We start from the raw sequence: 20,531 nt of genomic DNA on the forward strand, positions 1-20,531 counted from the left end.
TTTAATGTTTTTATTTCCTATATAGCAATGGTTCTCACAGTGGTATGCGTACCCCTTGGGGTATGCCATTTAAGCGTAGGGGTTCGCAATAACATTTAGGTATATGAAGACGAATATTTACGAGTAGCTAATCAACATAAAATATTTCAAAGTAAATTATTTTAACTCTTAGAATCAGCTCATTTTGCGGCAGTACAGACATCTAGCCGTCATATTAATTAATAACGCATGTATTTAAACAAAAAGAGTTTAGTTTTGTACAAAAAGAGCTCCCCTCCAAAGCCGGCGTTGCAAATGTCCATAGGCGATGGTGACTGCTTTCCATCAGGTAGCTCGTATGCCTCATCGTTTGGATATGAATATAAAAAAGTCCCCTCACTCCAAGAGGAGGCCCGTGCCCAGCAGTGGGACAGTAGAAGGATGGCAACCATGAGAATCTGTGAATCTGTTGCTCTTAGTAACATATAAAAACAACACCTTGTAAATTTCTAACTAAACCCAGTTTTTAAAAAGTTTCACTGTATAAAAGAAATCTAAAAGGGGTACGGAGTTATAAGTTTGAGAAACTCTGCTGTAAAGTATAAAAAGTTAGGTAGATATGCAAACACTAATCAGTAAATATGGTCTACGCTACGTTCATACCACGGTTAAATCTTAATTACCGGAAAATGTATTAAATATGCAAATATCATAAGTATATTATTTTTATTACTAAGCATTATATTAATTATAATAATATATACCTAAAATATCACATTATTATCATATTTATATATTTTATTTATATACCAACCTACTGGGAAAAAATATTTAGTATGCAAATATCTTAATTATTCTAGATAATTATATGAAATTACACTGTATTCTTATATATCTTATATTCATTTAATTCCTAACTCCTCCTTTGAATATAATAAATTATTTTTTATCTTTAACAATAAAACTTGAAAAAATTAAAATCGTCTTAAATATAGGTATGAATTTAAATAAAGTGAGATAATAATGGAAGGTAAGTCATTTTATTTTTACATTACAATATAATCGGGCAATAAATATACAGGGTGTTTGGACATTGGTATTCTATCGACAAATTATCTATGACTTTTTCACTTCGATGGTTCCCTATTTGCATTTCCCTTATTGCTGTTTCACTAGTGTTTCACTAGTTTATAGTGAAACATTTTTGTGGATCATTTTCAAAGTACTATAATTCTTTACCTAAACCTACGACTTTAGTTCCTATTGTTAATATATGTACTGATAATGTTTGTGGTGATTTTTTTTCTTTTTTTTTATTATTTTTGTCATACTTTTTAGTCACTTATTGAAATATTTTTACCGAAGTATTTAAGTCACATCATTTAATATATTTAGCTATGAAATAAGATATATGTCCTACTTATACGATTTAACAACCTTATACTTTGGTATGTAAAAATAAATTAAAACACATACATTAACTTCGGTAACACAAAAATAAAAATGTCTACCGTTTCACAATAGTTAGAAAAAAAAATGCCGATAAGATTGACTCTACTATATCCCAAGGCTCCGACACGAATCAGCAAACACCCTGTATATCTTGGAAATCAAAATATTAGTAATTAGCACCCACTTTTTCATTGGTGTATCAAACAAAGGACGTAAATCAGGTTATCATGGTCATAAACTTAGTTTAATGATATAGTAATATGGGCGTATCTTAGGGTTGTCAAATAAGTAAAGAATTTAGGAAGTACAAGTTATTATTTATACTAATACTAGTTTTTGCCCGCGGCTTCGCCCGCGTTTAAAAGAATATAATATGACATACTAACATACATAAAACTGAAAATTCGTACCTTCATTGGAATACCAGTGGCGCCGTCTGGCAAAAATTGGTCGTACCAACTCTGAAACCTTCGTGGGCTCATGGACAACAACTTTGCTAAAGATCATCACTTGATCAAATGCAAAGTTTACGATTAAATCCTTACTAATATCGATTAAAATAATCGATGTTTTTGGTCCAAAAGATCGATTCTCAGATTAATCGATCTTAGATCGCCATTCCTAGTTCCGGTGGGATTTCCGGGATAAAAACTATCCTATGTCCTTTCTCGGGTCTCGGACTATCTTTGTACAAAATTTCATTAAAATCGGTTTAGTGGTTTAGGCGTGAAGAAAAGACAACCAGACAGACAGACAGAGTTACTTTCGGATTTATAATATTAGTAAAGATTAGAAACAATTTAAAACCCAAAATAGTGAAATCATTTAATTGGAAATATTGAAATTCACTTCACGTGTTTAGTATAACATCAAATAGTTTTAGCTACAAATGTAAAGTAAATTATATTTTAAAAAGTAATTTATGAAAAATAAATTGAAGAAAATATGATTTTTTAATTGAAGGTTTTTTACACGTGCTTTAGTTTAATACAAAAATATGACAATTTCTATCTACTGGGCTTTTTCCTTACCTACGGATAATTACAGTATGCGAGAACCCTACTGCTTTAACTAGGGACTTGTAATACATTACGCGAACAGGTGCGAGGAAGTTTTAAAATAATACGAACTTTTAATAATATGCTAGTATCCATACTCCATACTATGGAGCAGTGTTTCTCAATCTTTATAACACTATATTTCGCGACCCCCCATTCCTTCGCTGTGACTTGTATTTTATGTATATAAAACAATTACTGATCGAAAATAGACCTATTTTGAATTGTTTATGTAGCCAAACGACTTCAATTAACTACGTGTTTATGCCCACGTGTTTAGCTATCAAAGAAGATACCTTTTACGTTTGTAAAACTTCTACTTTGGGAGATATTACAAAATTTGAACATATTCCCACTTCGGTAACATAAAAATTAAAATGGTTGCCTATTCACAATAGTTGGAAACAAATAGTGTTTTTTCGATAAAATTGACTGTATTTTGGGATTAATATTCTTTCTACTTCAGAGGGTTTGCTTACACTTTGAGAAGCACAACTGTAGAGTAATTAAAGTAAAATCGGACCTACGAGAAATTATAGTAACGCTTGGCTTGCCAAGGACGTAAACGTTTTATTGGGTGCCTCTAATTTAAGCCTTTATTGGCCACTTTAATTGTATTTTTTGGTACGTAATTGTTTTGGAAGTGCCTCTGTGAACTCGAAACATTTGCAGTAATGTAGTTAGTACAGCACAATTAATCGGAAGGCACTTAATAGGTGTACTTTAAATACTTAAAAAAATTACTTAAATTTTTTTTTGTTCAATTCGTTAGGTACTTATTTTATAATTTATTCATTATGTTTATGTTTGTTTAACTGATTTATTTTTATTTATCGTAATTTAAATGATATTACACAAATAAATAAAAATATTTATTATGTTTCCAAATCTTTCAGTGTCTTTAATATAACGATTGAATCTGACTTTATTCCTTTTTTGCAAGTTATTAAATTCTAAATCATAATATAAGTCCAGTTAAAAAAATGACGATTGTTTCGTCCATTTGTCTGCCTCATGTCTGCCTATAAAAATAAAACAAAAAACAAAATTTGCAAAAAGAAAAAAAGAACGCAAATAAATCAATGGCCAGTACCTAGTTCTGATTAAGCATATGATTTTAAATAGAACCTTAATAGACATAACCTTTGCCTTTTCCTATTGACGAGACCACCTGCCATAAACGAAAGGGTTTACAAATTCGTATTATTTATCCATATTAGTTTTTGAAACCTTATTTTACTGCCATTAAGCTCTTAAGTATGCAAACATTCGTTCTATTAACCTTGCGGATGTATTTATAGTCTAGTAATTATTGGGTACCTCAATTCTACTACTTTAAAGGTGATACACACACACACACATATTTTGGCTTTAAAGGTGGTATAGTCTGCGTAAAATTGCTAGTCCGCTCAAAGGTTCAAAGGTGGTAGTACTCTTTGTGGTTCGACTCCAGCGGCACCACCTCTACACCTATTTCTGCCTAATAACTGCACTGTTAGGCGCTGCTGTGTTCCGTTTTGAAGGGTGTGGTAAGGGAGACATACTTTTTCGAGGCGTTCCAGCTTAGTCCTCAGGGGTAGCAGCGCATCTGTGGCCGACCGTAGGAATATCTAATCCTATCTGGGGTTGATTACAGATGCCCATGGGCGGCAGTAGCCACTTACCATCAGGTGGACTGCATGCTCGTCTGCTACTCCTATATTATATAAAAAAAGTTTGGCGCGGTCTATCTAAACCTTTGTGCACACGTATTTCGGTTTTAAAACAGCATTGTTAAGCGCTGTAGGCGCGTGCCTTAACAGCAGCGTTAAGTTACGCAGAATTTTCAATGTGTCTATCTAAATTATATTTTTTATTTTATTTTTTTTACAAAAGTCATTAGGCTTTAGTTCATCATCATCAACCCATTACTGTCCCACTGCTGGGCACGGGTCTCCTCTCATAATGAGAAGGATTAGGCCATAGTCCACCGCGCTGGTCAAGTGCGTATTGGTAGACTTCACATACCTTTGAGATTCTTTTTTTTTTTTTTTATAAATCTCTCAGGTATGCAGGTTTCCTCACGATGTTTTCCTTCACCGTTTAGCAAGTGATAATTAATTTCTAATACGCACATAACTTTAAAAAATCAGAGGTGCGTGCCTGGGATTTGAACCTCGGACCTCTCGATCGAGAGGCCGAGTTTCTTAACCACTAGGCTATCACTGCTATCAGGCTTTAGTTAGTAGTTATTAAACTAAGGAAGAATGTTGTCACACTGTCGGTGGTCCTTCCATGGTCAAGCAACGAATTTTATACCTTCACTATGAAAATAATTAACTAACCTAAATAAAAAATTATAATGGTCAAAATTATCACATTTATTAATTATCTAAATAGATTACTAATTAATATTTATTATAGCCGGCACGCGATACTCCCTGCTGTGTTAGCACAAGTCTATAAGTTATAATACTACATATCGCATTCTATGTTAGCACAGGAAGTTGTAAAGTTTGACTATTTGGTTCATTAATTTATATAATGTCTTAATTATTCGGAAATTGTAGTTTTATATGTTACTAGCTGACCCAGCAAACTTTGTACCGCCTCAAAATCTATTTATCAAATATATTTCATATAAAATATATTATATGAAATATATTTTATATGAAATATATTATGTTACTCGTGGATAATGTAGCTTTCGAATGGTGAAAGAATTTTTTAAATCGGTCCAGCAGTTTTTGAGCCTATTCATTACAATCAAATAAACAAACAAAGATTTCCTCGATATAATATTAGTATAGATGTTATGTAATGATAGAAGGTAAAGGTTTAACTTAATAACGAAGGTGGTAGAATCCTCTGTGGTTCGTCTCCGGCGGCACCACCGCCAAACCCATTTCTACCTAATAACAGCAGTGTTAGGCGCTACTGTGTTCCGTTTTGAAGGGTGTGGTAAGGGAGACAGACTTTTCCGAGGCGTTCCAGCTTAGTCCTCAGGGATAGCGGCGCATGTGTGGCCGACCTCAGGTAGGAATATCTAATACTATCTAGGGTTGATTACAAATTTTCATGGGCGTCAGTAACCACTTACCATCAGATGGACTGCATGCTTGTCTGCTACTCCTAAATTATAAAAAAATGCGTTGAAAAAAATAAAGCAAAAAGCTGTCTATAAATGCCTATATAAGTAGGCGAAGACCAAGAAATCATTTTTTTTGTTTCGTAGGCCAAGGCGAGCTTTAATATTTTTTTTTTGTGTAAAATCCTATTTATGGTTTCGACCACAAGTACCTACGTATATCAAATTAAAATTAATTATATTTTTCGTTTCTTATTTAATTCACACTAGAACTAATCTAATTAAATTCAGACTTACTAGTGATTATAAAATTAACGCAGTTTTTAACCGACTTCTTAAGAAATACCATAGATTAGTAAAGATACTTCGCCGCCTTGAAATTGATTGAAGCCACAAATGGCTTATTAGTAAGTTCTTTTTTTGAATTCTTGACAAATAAAAACATTTTTAGAGAAAATTTACGAATAAATAACTAATACTGCGTAATTTACATAAAAAATAAATAATTATTTCAAATATTGTAGGGAAATTTTAGCACGGAGACGTGGCAAAACTTTTTTACGCAACTATTTCAATTCTCAAAACTGGGTACATTTTCTTGTTAGGAGAGAGTAATCTTTACTTATCTATGAGAAATACATAGAGAAGGAATCTGGTTTTCTATAATGTTCTCCAACTTCGTAACTTTCAACTGTAATGGTCTATTTATACCCCTAATTATTCTAAGTACCTCTTGCTTCTACTAATCATGTGCCAACTTGTCAAAGCTTAAGGTCTTAAGCTCTTTGTTTACGAGCTATAAATGCCGTGCGAAATTCTGACACTAATATGCGCCATTTTAACGCTCGGTCCACAGATCATAGACATAGAGTACTTGTTTTATAGACCATAGACAAAGGGGTAGTAAAGAATACTAAAGATCTACTTGAATCGTTTAACATTCATATTTACTGCGATTCTTAGTGCCAGTTAGAACAATGTGTAAAGTATAATGTTTTCTTTTTCATAATTGTTTGCTTGTCTGTTTGTTTTATTGTCGGCCATAATTTCCTTAAATTACGAGGTGCTCTGTATATTAACATGACATTTCTACTGCCTTGTGGCCGTAAATTTATATTTGTTAGGTTAATACTGCATAATTACTCATTAATGGGCTTAAGGAATAAATTCGTCGTAAAGTTATTATTTAAAGTACTTTTAGGGTTATCGTAATAAAATGGAATTAATTAAATAGATGTAAAATACTTAAATAGATGCGATCAATGTTTCGAAAGTGCCAACAGTTGATAATTATAAGTTAAAGATGTTTTATAATTAACAAGTCGTAATTATCTTTTTTTTACGTAAAATGTAACACATTTTATAATATTTTTAGGAATAGACATTTTTAGGATATAGAAGTAGTCAATAGACATCACGTTTAGTCCTACAGCTAAATACTACCTGTAAAAAATCAGTCAGTAGGAGATAAAATGCGCACATTACTCTCGAATTAAGAAATGTACCATATTTGAAAAAAATATTTTCTTTAATAATTTATAACACGGTTATAACTACATAAAATCTTTGCTCAATTCACTGAACTGAAATATTTCTTTCCAGAACCATTTCCACAACCGGAGCTAACACCGAACATGATGGACTACATGTCTCTGAAGACCACGCTGGCACCGACGCCTCTCCCTCAACAGAACTCTCCATACTTCGCTCATTCCGCTGTTAGAGTACCACCACCGCAACCAACAGACCCGACCATGTACGACAGAAGACTTGCCACCTCCTGGCTTATAGCCAACCAAGTGCAAGCCCAAGGACTTCTCAAACCCTACCCAATATCACCTTGGCAAAGAATCATGATGCCCTGCCATACAGACAAAAACTTCTCCCCATACGCCCTGAACCTACATGGTGATCTGCTAAACAGAATAAACACCGATGAAGTGAAGTCAGAGAATTCGGAACATATTTCCGTCGAAGCCAGCGACGATAGTACTGACAGGCCTGATACAGATGACCAAGAACAGAAAACTATGAACGAAAAAGAGAAGAAAAAGAATCCGTATTCGATCGAAGAACTACTCAAAAAACCAGAAAAAATAAGAGAAAGTGTCAACGCCGCACCCGTTGGTTTCCAGAATTTCCTTCGACAACCCAGCGGCAGTATGGTGGAATATCCGAGCCAAGAAAAACCTTCAAGTGACAGAAGCTCTCCCGCCAGTTACTGCTCTGTACAAAGCGGAGTTTCAAACGACTGTTTCACAGAATCCGGAAGTTCCGAAATAAAAGCGGGAAATTAACTTTCTTCTCACCTAGTCGTGACATAGTATCAAAATCACGTTTTGGTCTTTAGCGATATAGATTAAAAATATTCATTAGTTGCCATACAATATATTTTTCTTAAGCGGTCGAGACATTCCATTTGTATATTATTTAGATAGATAAATTATTTTTAATAAGTTATTAGTGTACATTGTTGTAAATATTAATTTTAAAATCGTCTAGATTAATAAAACATAAATGTTATGGTATGAAAGAAAGTAAATAAACATCTAAAAATTACATGTAGGTAACATATTGAAAGTTAATCAAAATAAATGTATATATACCAATTGGATGTACCCCTATATTTCTCAATCAATAAACTAAATAGATGATACAAATTGGTGCCATAAGTCAACCATTTTTATCTGCAAATTAATTTTCAAACAGATTATGTATCGTGATTCTGTGATATTGTACAATATTAATTTATCTAATTGTAGAATACTTTAGAATATTATTAGTACTAATTTTGCTTCAAACATTCCTTTGTTAGTGTCATAGATTATTGTAAAATAGACAAAAAATGGACTAGTTCTAGTTATGACCTATGTTTTGAAAATGGGAAGCCAATGTCTACTGGTAGAGACGCCAATTTTCATACCATATAAAGAAAAAGCAATGGCAGGTTCAATAAAATAAAATAGTTTGGTAAATAATTCAGGCGTCACCTACAGTAAACTTTGACGCACCATTCTCATTATAAAAATGTATTTAAACTTGCATCATACATTGTATCATAGACAACACTGTAGTTGTTTATTAAACAGCACAATAAACCAAATATTCAAATTTGGAGCGTATAATTTTTTAATCGTCACCATCGCGCTAATATTTGTTTTTATGTCTACCTATTTAAACGCACCTGCCATGAAGCAAAGGGCAATAATCCATAGCTAATCTATTAAATTATGATAATGCCGTCTAATGTTTGAGGACTAATAAAGTAAGTATAAAAATAAATATTTACAGAAAAGTAATAAAGCAGACATGATTATTGAGCAATAGATTTGAAAGTCGACAAAAGTGGGGCATGCTTCGTAAACGTAGTGGGTGTTGTTAAACTCTAAATAAGTTATTACGCGCATTTTAAATCCATTATTGTGCTATTGCCATTGGTATTCTAAGGTTCAAGGATGTAGCCTTATCCATCACGCTAGTCTAGAATTATATAGATTTCACACACTTAATAAAAAATATTTTCTATGCGTATATAAATTTGTACAATTCTAGGTGCGTTCTTGGGAATTGAAACGAACTTATAAGGACCGATAAAATTTCAACGGACGTGTTAAGCACAAACACTTAGGTACTCGAGGCGTTTCAAATTAGTCCTTTTAGGTAGATGGCAAAAAATTCGTGACTTAAATTTATATCAATTCTACGTAGGCTTGAAAATAGATGACCATAGGAGGCATCAACCCATTATTGTCCCACTGTTGGGCAGGGGACTCCCCTCAGAATGAGAAGGATTAGGCCATAATCCATTGCGCTGGCCAAGTGCGTATTGGTAGACTTCACATACCTTTGAGTTTTTTTTATATATAAATCTCTCAGGTATGCAGGTTTCTTGACGATGCGTTCCTTCGACATTTTAAGCAAGTGATAATTAATTTGTAGAAGTTAGTTTGCTACTCAATATTTTTATAAAGAAAAAACATGGTAGAACCTTGAGCTTTTCACCCTAACCCTGTGTTTCACCACCAGCTTATCGAAGGTAATCGAATTCAACGTTCAATTATTGCACACATCCACGCCCTTACCACAGATTACATATATAATTGCCACAGTAGTATGCAAATACGTAAGTAATAGATGTAACTATTATGGAAATGCCTAACCACCGGAAACTTGGTAATTTTATGCAAAAACTACCTAAAGCTCGACATTACTTACACGATATTTCATAGTGGTGACGCCTATTAAATATTCGTAAGTAGTGCTTGCCCGTTTTTTGATGTGAAACATCTATAGCCGCACGTAAAACCGATTTCTGGCGTGGCGACGCATGCCACGCTATACGATGGTATATATATACAGTCTATATGCAGTAGCGTGTACGGTGTGGCGACGCGTCGCCATGCTCAATCGAATTCAATAAATAGTCATCGTTATCTGGAAAAAAATCGTAATATTTGATTTTATCATTATGACATATTTAGTTCCTATCACAATATGCTCTTTTCTGCATATTACTTTTACAAAATAATGTCGATGTTTCACATCTGCCAGGCGTCCCGTTTTTTACACAAGGAACACAGCAGCGCCTAACACTGCTGTTATTAGGTAAAAATAGGTGTGGCGGTGGTGCCGCCGGAGTCGAACCACAAAGGGTTCTACCTTCAAATTATGCAGGATCTATTTTTGAAAATATTACTTGCCCTTTGGTTTTTAAGAAAAATAACAATAAGTAGTTTTAGTAACCAATAAATAATTAATGAATTCGATTATATACTGACATAATTATGTTTTTATTTCATAAGACATTAAATTAAAATAATATCTTACTTAATATTAATGTAGGGAGAAAACAAGCATGTGGATAGTGCCACCCATGGAAATATAAACTTATGATTAGAACCTTAGGTTGGCCACAGATGCGTTGCTACCTCTTGAGGACTAAGTCAGAATATACCCCGTGTATAGTATTCCTCTATGCTAGAATGTTTCTGATAAGTCACGACGTCACAACTAACATACCCGCACATACCACATACTTACTTTTTTCTCATTTTGCTTGAAAACAATGGCAGTACTCAGTATATCGGATTTATTTGATCAAAAATAATAATATAGGTAGGTAAATTTAGATCAAGGTTGATAATTAGTGATAAAATAAATAAATCAAAAATAATTCACGATCGTTAAAATGTCTAAATGGCTGAGCGTATACATGCTTTTGTCATAAAAAAAACAAACAATTTCTTTGACAATGTCAGTTTGATTGACACTGACAGTTTACATTAGACAGTTTGACAGTTCATACGTATGTGAACTATGTGAAAGAAAAACCAGAATTATATTTGTAGTAAAATTAAAGTTGTATGTAAGTACAACAAAAAGGTTAAAATAAATTTATTGAATCTCTTTTAACAGATTGACAATTAAGTTCTCACCGCTCAACATGGATTCAGATAATTTAACCAAACAGGTGAGAAATATTTCACAAGAATTATGTTATTATTTGGATATATTCGAAGGTAAAACCTGCCTGTGTATCGTGTATCGCTGCTACCTCTGTGCAGTAAATGGTAGCAACATATCTGTGACTGACTTATGATAGATATTCTATCTTATTGATATTGCAATATTATATTGGATATAGATGTTCATGAGGTGCAGTGTCAACTTATCAACAGGTAGATTACATGCTCATTTACTGAAATAAAATATTATATGAAATAAGTACAATAATTTTGTTGCCAGCTTTATACAATCAAATATGTGTTATAACCAGATAGATGAAGTAGAAGCCCTATGTTCAATCTACGAAGATGACTTCATAACGGAGAGCGCAGAGAGCAGATGTTACAGCATCCGAGTGAAGGAGAACAACAATGAAGTACTTCTATCAGTTACAATGCCACCAGACTATCCTACCCTTTCACCCCCAAAGTTTGAGATATCTGCACCCTGGATGAGTAGGAAGATGAAGGAGGACTTACACAGAGGCTTAGATGAGGTATATTTGTAAGTGGAAACTGGTATTAGTATATTACTTTTTGCTTGGGGGTTCATATAGGATAGACAATTTTAAAGGATGACTCATATAACCACCCAAGCAGTACACACTTATTGCGCAGTTACATATAGATCCAATTCTCAAAAATTAAATAAATAAATAAAATTCCCAGGGTAAAAATTCTTTGAACCACCTTTTTTGTTTTTGGCAACAAATTTCACAGACTTAATGACCTTTTAGGACCCTTTGCAAACCTATATCTGTAAAAATAAACACCCATGTGTATGTTCATAGTACTTATGACGTAGATAATCATAGTAAATATGGATGTAAAATTTTAAATTTGAAAGTAACTATTTTAAAACATATATGTTCTAGATTTTGATGTCAGAAAACATCTTATATATGTCATTCCAGAATACTGCAGAAACATAAAACCATTCACCTTCATCATGTATGGTTGGGTATATGAAGGAGAGGTCAAGCTGTATCTCTAGTTATTTTCAAGTGTTTATATTATTGTATTATTCTTACACATAGATTTAATTTTAAAATTTTTCAGAGAAAATATTGGTGAATCTGTGATATATCAATGTGTAGAAAAAATACGAGAATTGTTACTTTCAATTAAACCACCTGAAGTTGAAAAGAAAAAGCAAATTAAGCCGGTCGAGCAAGAAATAGATCTGACACAGGTAACAATAATATTTTAAAATGAAGTCACTAATTAATATCGACCCTTCATATGTATAATATTGTAACCCACAAAAGTGACTTTTCGTTATAATTGCATAAATTGCCTTATTTAAATGTGTTTTTTTGACACAAGTAACATTTCATTCCATAACATACCCAATTTCATAGAGATACCTGCAAAAATGTAGCTTTTATGCGCCTTTTAGCATATTCAAAACTTTGAAAAGCTCTCCTGTAAAGTTGTCATTTTGCAGTTACTTATTATACGTAGGAGAGGTTGATATATTGGGAAGACTTGATCTAATCCTTCTTGTCCTGAGAGGAGACCCATACCCAGTAGTGGGACAGCCGTAGGTTGATAGAGATATTTAAGGTAAATTGTTATTTTTTTTTTGTAAAGGAAAGCCTATACAAAACTGCAAATTTAAAAACTAGAGATTTGAACCACGGTGCCTCACATTTCTCAAAGCCATATTCAATATATAGATTTTTAGTACATAATAAACCTTTTTACTAATTGCTTTTCCAGCTAGAAATAAATTGTCCAGAAATTATTCATGGAGAAGTAATCATTGATAGGAAAAGCTCCTTCCAAGGTCATGCTGCAGAAGTGCACAGTCTTGATGACATAAAGTGAGTAAATTTGCTTTTTCTTAAGTGGTTATATGTGATACTATTTAATATTACTTAAGGCTTAGCTCAAAATGGGTGACAATACTGGTGACAGTCATGAACAAGTTGAAGTTGTCCCCTTAATAAATTTCATAATACAAATTATTTATCGCGACATCTACATTCTTTGTGGCAATCCATTGGGGGTCATGTTATACATTATTTTGAGAAAATATAATGTCTGACCAGTCTGACAAACTTAATAACTGCAAAATTATAAAATAGTCTTTAGCAATTCAACCAAATTGTAAAGGACAATGCCCATGAAAGTATGGACCGCCGTCCAGAGTTGCATCAAATTGAAACTTGTTGTGGACGATGTATAATTAACCAAATACTACCACCAATATTTTTTTTTTTAGATCAGCACCTGGGTACTGAAGTTATTTACCAAAATGTTACATAACCTCAAAATCGAAAATATCCGACGATAGATTGATGGTCGGTTTTAACTGATAGTAGGTACCTATAATGTAGTTCGATTAACATATGGAAAATAAATGGAATGGAATGGAATAAATGGAATCCTCTGTTCCAAGAATCTATTCTGATCGACAAATTATGTAAGAAAATCAAAAAATAATTTTAATATTACTTTCATTTTGACGCATGAGAAAAATCAGTACCAAGAATGGGCATTCTCCTTTACTGTTCCAAGTCTCATAGTTTTTGTCTTTGTGTGTGCATAACAATAAACTTAATATTATTTTTAGTGCGGTCTTAGCAAAGCTAAAACAGAACAAGAAGATCTTAAACGCCACGCACAATATGTACGCATATCGGATAGAAAAGAAAGCATCTAAAGGGACAACTGTGCTACAAGACTGTGATGACGATGGGGAAACCCACGCTGGTGGTAGAATGCTCCATCTATTGCAAATATTGGATCAGAAGAACACACTTGTTGTAGTATCTAGATGGTAAGGATTTTTAAGGAAGTACATTTATTTTCTCACGTTGCCAAAAACTGATCAGTGAGTTACGGAAATACCGCATTGGTTACGGAAGTCGTGTATTAGATCGACACTATTAATATTTAGCTTTTGGTGAAGATAAAATGAACATAAACTTATAACATTCTATGAGGAAAATCATATTACTGCTTGTTTAAATAAATTATTGCGCTAATATTTAACAACGCCACGTAGTGATATACTTTGTAAATTAAGATGTTATAAATTATTGAACAGGCATTTCATATTTTCTTCGATACAATGTTTTTTTTTATTCCCTTATAGATGTTTTGTTATTTCAACTCTATATAAAATATCGTCCCAATTTAAATGCAGTTTTAACAAATTTTGAACTTTTTGGCCATAGTAACTGGTTTTTATTTCTTTTTATAGGTATGGTGGAATCCAGTTAGGTCCAGATAGATTTCGGCACATCAATAATGCGACGAGACAAGTCATACAGCAGGCTGGTTTGCTGAAGAAATGACATTTAATACTAACTAATTTCATTCATACTGGCATCACCTTTCATACTGCTAGCATTTGTAATTATTAGAAAATAATAGGAAGGATCTTTATATGTATTTCCTCCTAAGACATATTATAAAAATGGTAAAAAATAGAATGAAATGGCAATAAACAAATTATTTTTAGCCCTAATTTTAGGGCGTAAACAAATTGTCTGTCGTGTTTACCATTTTTATTTATATTTTCTCATAAGGCATCATACATAAATTGATTGTGTCTATTACTATTTCAAGGCAAAACAGTATCAGATCCAGGTACCTACCTATATTTATGAAGTGCCTAATTACTGACTAGTAACTATAAAATGTTAATAATATTGTTATTCTGAATGGATTTATTAAACTGTACAATTTAATGCTCTTTTTGGTTTTATATACTTACATAACCATTTTTTTCCGGGAGTCCGGTTAGAAGTTTCTGAATTTCATGGATGAAGACAAAAAAGGTCCTGCACTACCACCCATGTATTAGCCCTCTGTACCTACCCTACTCACACAATAAGCAAATTAGAATTAAATTCCCAAACCTAATTTCTTATGTTGAGAGGAGACCCTCTGTCCAGGGATGGGTATCATCATCAACCCATTATTCTCCCACTGCTGGGCACGGGTCTCCTCTCAGAATGAGAAGGATTAGGCCATAGCCATGTGCGTTGGGAGACTTCACATACTTTTGAGATTTTTTTTTACATAAGTCTCAGGTATGCAGGTTTCCTCACGATATTTCTTTCACCGTTTAGCAAGTGATAATTCATTTCCAATACGTGCGTGCCTGGGATTTGAACCTCGGACCCCTCGATCGAGAGGCCGAGTTTCTTAACCACTAGGCTATCACTGCCAGGGATGGGTCAATTATTAATATTATAAATACGAATGTGAGTTTCCTACACCTTCACTCCTTAACTTCATAACCGATTGTATGAAATTTTATATGCATGTTATCAGCGGCTCAGAACAGGATATAGGGTACCTTTTATTCCGAACTTACCGCGTCTGATTGATAGACACATGCCAGTGACCAAGTGAAGCCGGACGTAAAAGTTGGTGATAAAATAAAAAGATGGTTTACTTTGTATATTTACATTCAGTTTAAAAATATATTTTGTGTAAAATTGTTTTAACATTATTTTTTATTATTCCTCGCGTTGTCCGCAGTTTTCACAGTGATACACTTTTTATCCATGAATTTTAAGAGATCCTGAAACAAATAAGATTTAGATATGTTAATAAAATACGTTTTTATGTATAAAATATCGATAAATATCCACAATAGATATTAAAACGTTAGCGATAGAGCGTTTACGTTTTAATACATGTCTTCACTATACAAATCTTTATTGTTTCAATTTAAAAAGGATTTTGACGTAAATATTCTTATGGCTTCTGGTTTGAAATCCCAAAAAACCCACTAATACTGCGATTATAAAGCAAAAAGGTGCGGCGGCTGTGCCAATGCGGTCAGCCACAATGATTTCTACTTAGTACTACAGTCTATATAATCAGAGATACCCTTACCTTAGGATTGTACCTATAGCCAATAGCGACCAATCCTTTATGAATGTCATCAATATTTATAGGTTCATATCTCAGGATGGCCTCTCTAAGTGCTCTTCGACATGATACGTAGTTGTGGAAAGCTATGTGCAGTGGCACTCTACAAGAATGCACCTGGAAGAAGAAATAATATATTATTGATTGATTGAATGAAATAACGTCGATTGCGTTCACTTCTGGCTCTCAAGTCTATAGTATAGGTACCTTTGGTACATCTCTTGTCTAAATAAATGAATACGTCATTTTCTAAATGGAGGCGCAATGAATGGAGTGTTAAGAACTGCTGTGTTTTGGTTTGAATGGTGTAAGGATACTATTCCGAGGCATTCCAGTTGAGTTTATCTTGTCTGGGGTTGATTACAGATGTTTATGGGCGGCAGTAGCCACTTATCATCAGGTGATCCATGGTATCCTCAAAGTATTCTATTGTAGGACAATTGCAAGCAATATAAATATTTATTTTAACTTAGTATAAAATTCGCCTACCTTTGCTTTTTCCCTCTTCTGAAAAACCCATTCTTCAGAACAACATTCAATATCCCTTATATCTGGAAGCAGTTTATTTTCTTCGTATAAATTATTCTCTTTATTCACACTTTCCAAATATTCGGGCGTCGGGTAAGACTTTGTAGGGGATGTTTTTGACTTTTTATTTTGATTTTTAGGTACTCCCTTACGTGATTTCGACTCTTGTGATAAAGGCTCTGAATACTCGCTAGGGCCAGGCAATTCTATACAATTTTCTACTATTTCAGTATCAATTTGCGTAACTATGGCCCTTCTTGGAAATGACGCAAGACTCTTCTTTCTTATCTTAGATGGTGATGAGTATGCTTCGGAGTCCGATACGATTTCCATTACTGGGTGAGTTTGGTTGTAGATGTGTGTTAATATTTGTATGGCTGTAAATGTAAAGAAAAATATAGTTAAATTTTTCGTTATTTCGAGAAGAAGTCTGATTAACCACAGGTTTTAAACTTATTTACCATTGATTACAGATGTCCAGAGAGCAATAATCCCCTACATTAAGTTGGTTTGTATGCTCGTTTGTTATTTTAATTTAATTAGGAGAAATGCTTATTGTTTTAATAAAGATTGGTAAAAGTTCATAGCTAGTTAATACAGAACTGTTTACATCATTTTTCATTATAAGAAAATCATAATTAACTAACCATGATATCTTAAACTGCTTACCTCTTTTTCTTTTCAGTGGTTTGATTCCAAATTTATCTAATTCCTCATTCCTCTCCGGACTAGACATCATCTCGTATTTAGGCATAGGAGTCACTTGATCAGTTTTTATAATGTAGTCATTATGTTTTGGTGTCTGTGCAAATAATACATTATCACAACTTTTCGATTTCGAAGGAGTTGCGATTTTAACAGATTCGATTTCTGTATACGATTTTCTCTTATTTTCGTTGATATTTAAAACCTTATCATTAAAGTCTACGGTATCTTGTACTAAACAATTTTGATTTCTACTTTCATTTGTTTCTGGTGTTGAACAACTGCAACTTAGTTTCTCCCGTCGAATAGCATCACTTTTACGGCTCAAAAACTCATTTATTATAGACATCCCACCTATATCAAATCTTGTGTCATTTAAACGCACTGAATCTTGTTTATGTTGGTTTATAGAATAGTTAAATTCATTGTCAGATATCTCAAATACTTCTGAGTTCTGACTTGAACTTGATAGATCTTTTGAATGATTACCTATTTCTTTGCTATTGTTATATGTAGGAGCTTCAAATACAATATCACAATCGTTTTTATTATAAGTTTCAATATAATCTTCATCGTAAACAATAGAAATGATGTTTTTATTATTTAGTTCATTCGTTTTTCTTATGTTATCTTCAGAATCAGAATGTTGAGTCAAATCGATCTCACTATTTTCATCATCACTAATATCTTGCTGATTTCCAAAATTATGAGATATTTCTGCAATATTTGGACTGCAATTTTTATCTTCAGAGCAATCTGAATGTTGAGTTAAATCACATTCACGATTTTGAGTTTCTGGTTCATTTTCATGATTATTTTCATCTTCATAATACGAATTTGAGGTTCTTGTAGTACTTTGTTTACTGTTAGATACGTTTTTAAGTAGGTTATCAAATTCAAAGTCATTATCACAGTCCAAAATTGCTCCTGATGATTGCTGTGCCCTGTCGATGTTTGAATGATTACAATTTTCATTAATATTATTGCAAATCTTCTTTGTTAGGCTAGAATTTTTAATTTCTATAATGTCTATATCGTCACCTCTTTCCAAATCATTGTTAGCTAAATTATTTGGGCAATAGTCTTCACCATTCAGTAATATGGTATCGTCTTGAAGAGATGACTCCATTATAATCTCATCGTTGGGTGTAGGTGTGTGCCTGGTAATGACATCATCAATTTCATTAACGATTTTTATACTGTCTTCAGACTTCGAAGATTGTGTTAAATCCATTGCTTCAAGACTTTTATTTTTTAACGATATGTTATCCTCTGTTTCACTTTTATCCGAATTACAAGGGCTTAGTGGAATATCGTTTATGGGGTCGTCAAATGCATGATAATCATGGTAATCAATGGAATTTCTGTTAATTCCTAGACTATTCTCTAAATCTATTTCAGGGTTATATGCATTATCATAATTGCAGTTTACTTCGGGACTATTCAGCTTGTCTTCTGCTATATCTTGTATGTTATTGTCTTCTTTAGGGTCATGATTCGATATGATATCAATTGAAGACATTTTGCTACTACCACTCATTGGTAAATCATTTTCACATTTAGATGCTTGAGTTAAGTCTATAGAGTCAGAATTTTTATTACATCCCAGTTCTTCAGATTTCTCAGTATCATTTTCAGGGCTTTGAACTAAATGAATTACTGCATGATGATCAGGGGCATTGTGTAATACTTTGGGATAACTGTTTTGTCCTGCCACTAAATCTATAATGTCAGTGTCTCTTGAAGGCATCACTGGATTTCTACCTGTATTGATATTACAATAATCTTCATCAATCATTATAATGGTGTCATCTTCTAAGGATTTATTAGAACAGGTATCTTTCTCTAAGATTGGTAAACTATTAGAGCTTGAAGATTGAGTTAAATCCATATTATCTATATTACTATTATCTTCTACTATATTAGGATTGTTGTTTTCTTTTTCAATTTGTATATCTTTAAGGATTTTTTGTGAATTAGCAGTTACACATGCAGTCAGTTCCATGAAGTCGTTCGCATTTATTGTAGTCTTGTTACTTCCTTGGGATAAACATGGGTTTTGTTTGAAATTAGTATTATTAAAATTTACATTTACACATTCAGTGAGATCCATAAAATCATTTTGTTCTCTTACCGTTGTTTTTTCCGTGGCCTCCTCTTGCATGTCTTTTGAACTATCCATTATTATAGTAACTTCATCATCGAATATGTCAGGCGAATAACTCCTATTTGGTGGTAGCCTCATATTTTCTGTTTCTTTATAATTGGACAAATCTATAAAATCATCTGCTACTTTACTTGTTTTGTCAGAATTCATTTCAGTCAATTTCTCTTGTACCAATTCTATTTTTATCGAATTTTGATTGCTATTATTATGCGCTTCAACTGAAGTATGAATATCTGAACTTTCAGTATTAGATTTAATTTCTTCAGAACTTATTTCACTTGTAATATTATTTTCATAGTTTCTCTTAACAATATTTTGGGCTGTTTCAATCGTTCCACTTAATATATCACACAATTCCTCTTGTGAACATTCTATACTATCAAAATTTATATTTGAAGGCTCTATTTTAGGGCTTACTGGCCTCCCCGGTATTGTAGACCAGTCTCTTAACAAATTGTGCCTTTCGTTTGAAGTTTTTTGTATTAGATCAGGTACATAATAAATGTCATCATTTTTTATACATTCATATGTGATATTTGTTGACAAATGATATAAAAAGGAATCTGAATTATCAACTTTACATAGACTGTTGTCATCTACTGAACATATATTAATGTTCCTGATTAATATTTGTGCATACTTATCAGCGACTATTTGCTGCTTTTCATTATCAGACACTAAAAGTAATTTATACTGTTTTCGATACCTTTTCACTTTTTTACCAGTATTACTTTTAATTTCCGGTACTTTAAAACCATACTCCTGTAGTGTGGTTCGAATTTTTCCTTTTCTTTGGTTTGAAGTTAAATTTTTTGTTGCCTTTGTGTCACTGTTACTAGCTTCAGAATCCTGGAGTGATTTCGATAGAGCTATAGCTAATTGCAACTGTTCGGGATCAACATCTATGCCAGATTGTTTGCAAATTAATTCGAAATCTTTAGAATATGATACTAGTTCATTTTTCTTCTTTTTTATCAATGTCCTTATATCTTTTTGGCCTTGTGGTCGTTTTCTTGGTCTCTTTTGGGCTTGATTTGTCTTTGTTTTTAGCTTTTGAGATGTATTTTGATTCTCCTTGATTTTTTTGGAACTTTCATCCATAACAAGGTTATGTGTAAAGTATGTGCTCACAACTTCACATGAATTTGAGGCCTCTCTGACAATTGAAACAAATG

General features: G+C 32.9%; 3 protein-coding genes across 3 annotated transcripts in view; 2 read left to right on the forward strand and 1 right to left on the reverse strand.

Moving 5' to 3' along the window:
- Window positions 1–8,667, forward strand: part of Poxn (paired box pox-neuro) — an 84,678-nt gene extending 76,011 nt beyond the window's left edge. The window contains exon 5 of the mRNA XM_073090318.1: window positions 7,159–8,667. Coding sequence (XP_072946419.1) covers window positions 7,159–7,853 — 695 coding nt within the window. The 3' untranslated portion in view covers window positions 7,854–8,667. The remainder of the gene's footprint in view (window positions 1–7,158) is intronic.
- A 2,210-nt stretch (window positions 8,668–10,877) lies between these two features.
- Window positions 10,878–14,431, forward strand: LOC140755172 (protein IMPACT-A). The gene is made up of 6 exons (XM_073090383.1): window positions 10,878–11,026; window positions 11,333–11,565; window positions 12,120–12,252; window positions 12,783–12,886; window positions 13,639–13,845; window positions 14,272–14,431. The coding sequence occupies exons 1-6, from the start codon at window positions 11,000–11,002 to the stop codon at window positions 14,363–14,365; spliced, it is 798 nt and encodes a 265-aa protein (XP_072946484.1). The 5' UTR covers window positions 10,878–10,999; the 3' UTR covers window positions 14,366–14,431.
- A 1,038-nt stretch (window positions 14,432–15,469) lies between these two features.
- Window positions 15,470–20,457, reverse strand: mus312 (mutagen-sensitive 312). The gene is made up of 4 exons (XM_073090418.1): window positions 17,154–20,457; window positions 16,446–16,861; window positions 15,921–16,073; window positions 15,470–15,603 (listed from the first exon to the last, which is right to left on the reverse strand). Exons 1-4 carry the CDS (start codon window positions 20,455–20,457, stop codon window positions 15,529–15,531), a joined length of 3,948 nt encoding a protein of 1,315 aa, XP_072946519.1. The 3' UTR covers window positions 15,470–15,528.
- Between the last annotated feature and the right edge of the window lie 74 nt (window positions 20,458–20,531).

Source organism: Epargyreus clarus, unplaced genomic scaffold, assembly GCF_041222505.1.
Source record: "Epargyreus clarus isolate Ecla_fem2 unplaced genomic scaffold, WU_Ecla_fem_2.2 ptg000032l, whole genome shotgun sequence".
In the NCBI taxonomy this organism is placed as follows: Eukaryota; Metazoa; Arthropoda; class Insecta; order Lepidoptera; family Hesperiidae; genus Epargyreus; species Epargyreus clarus.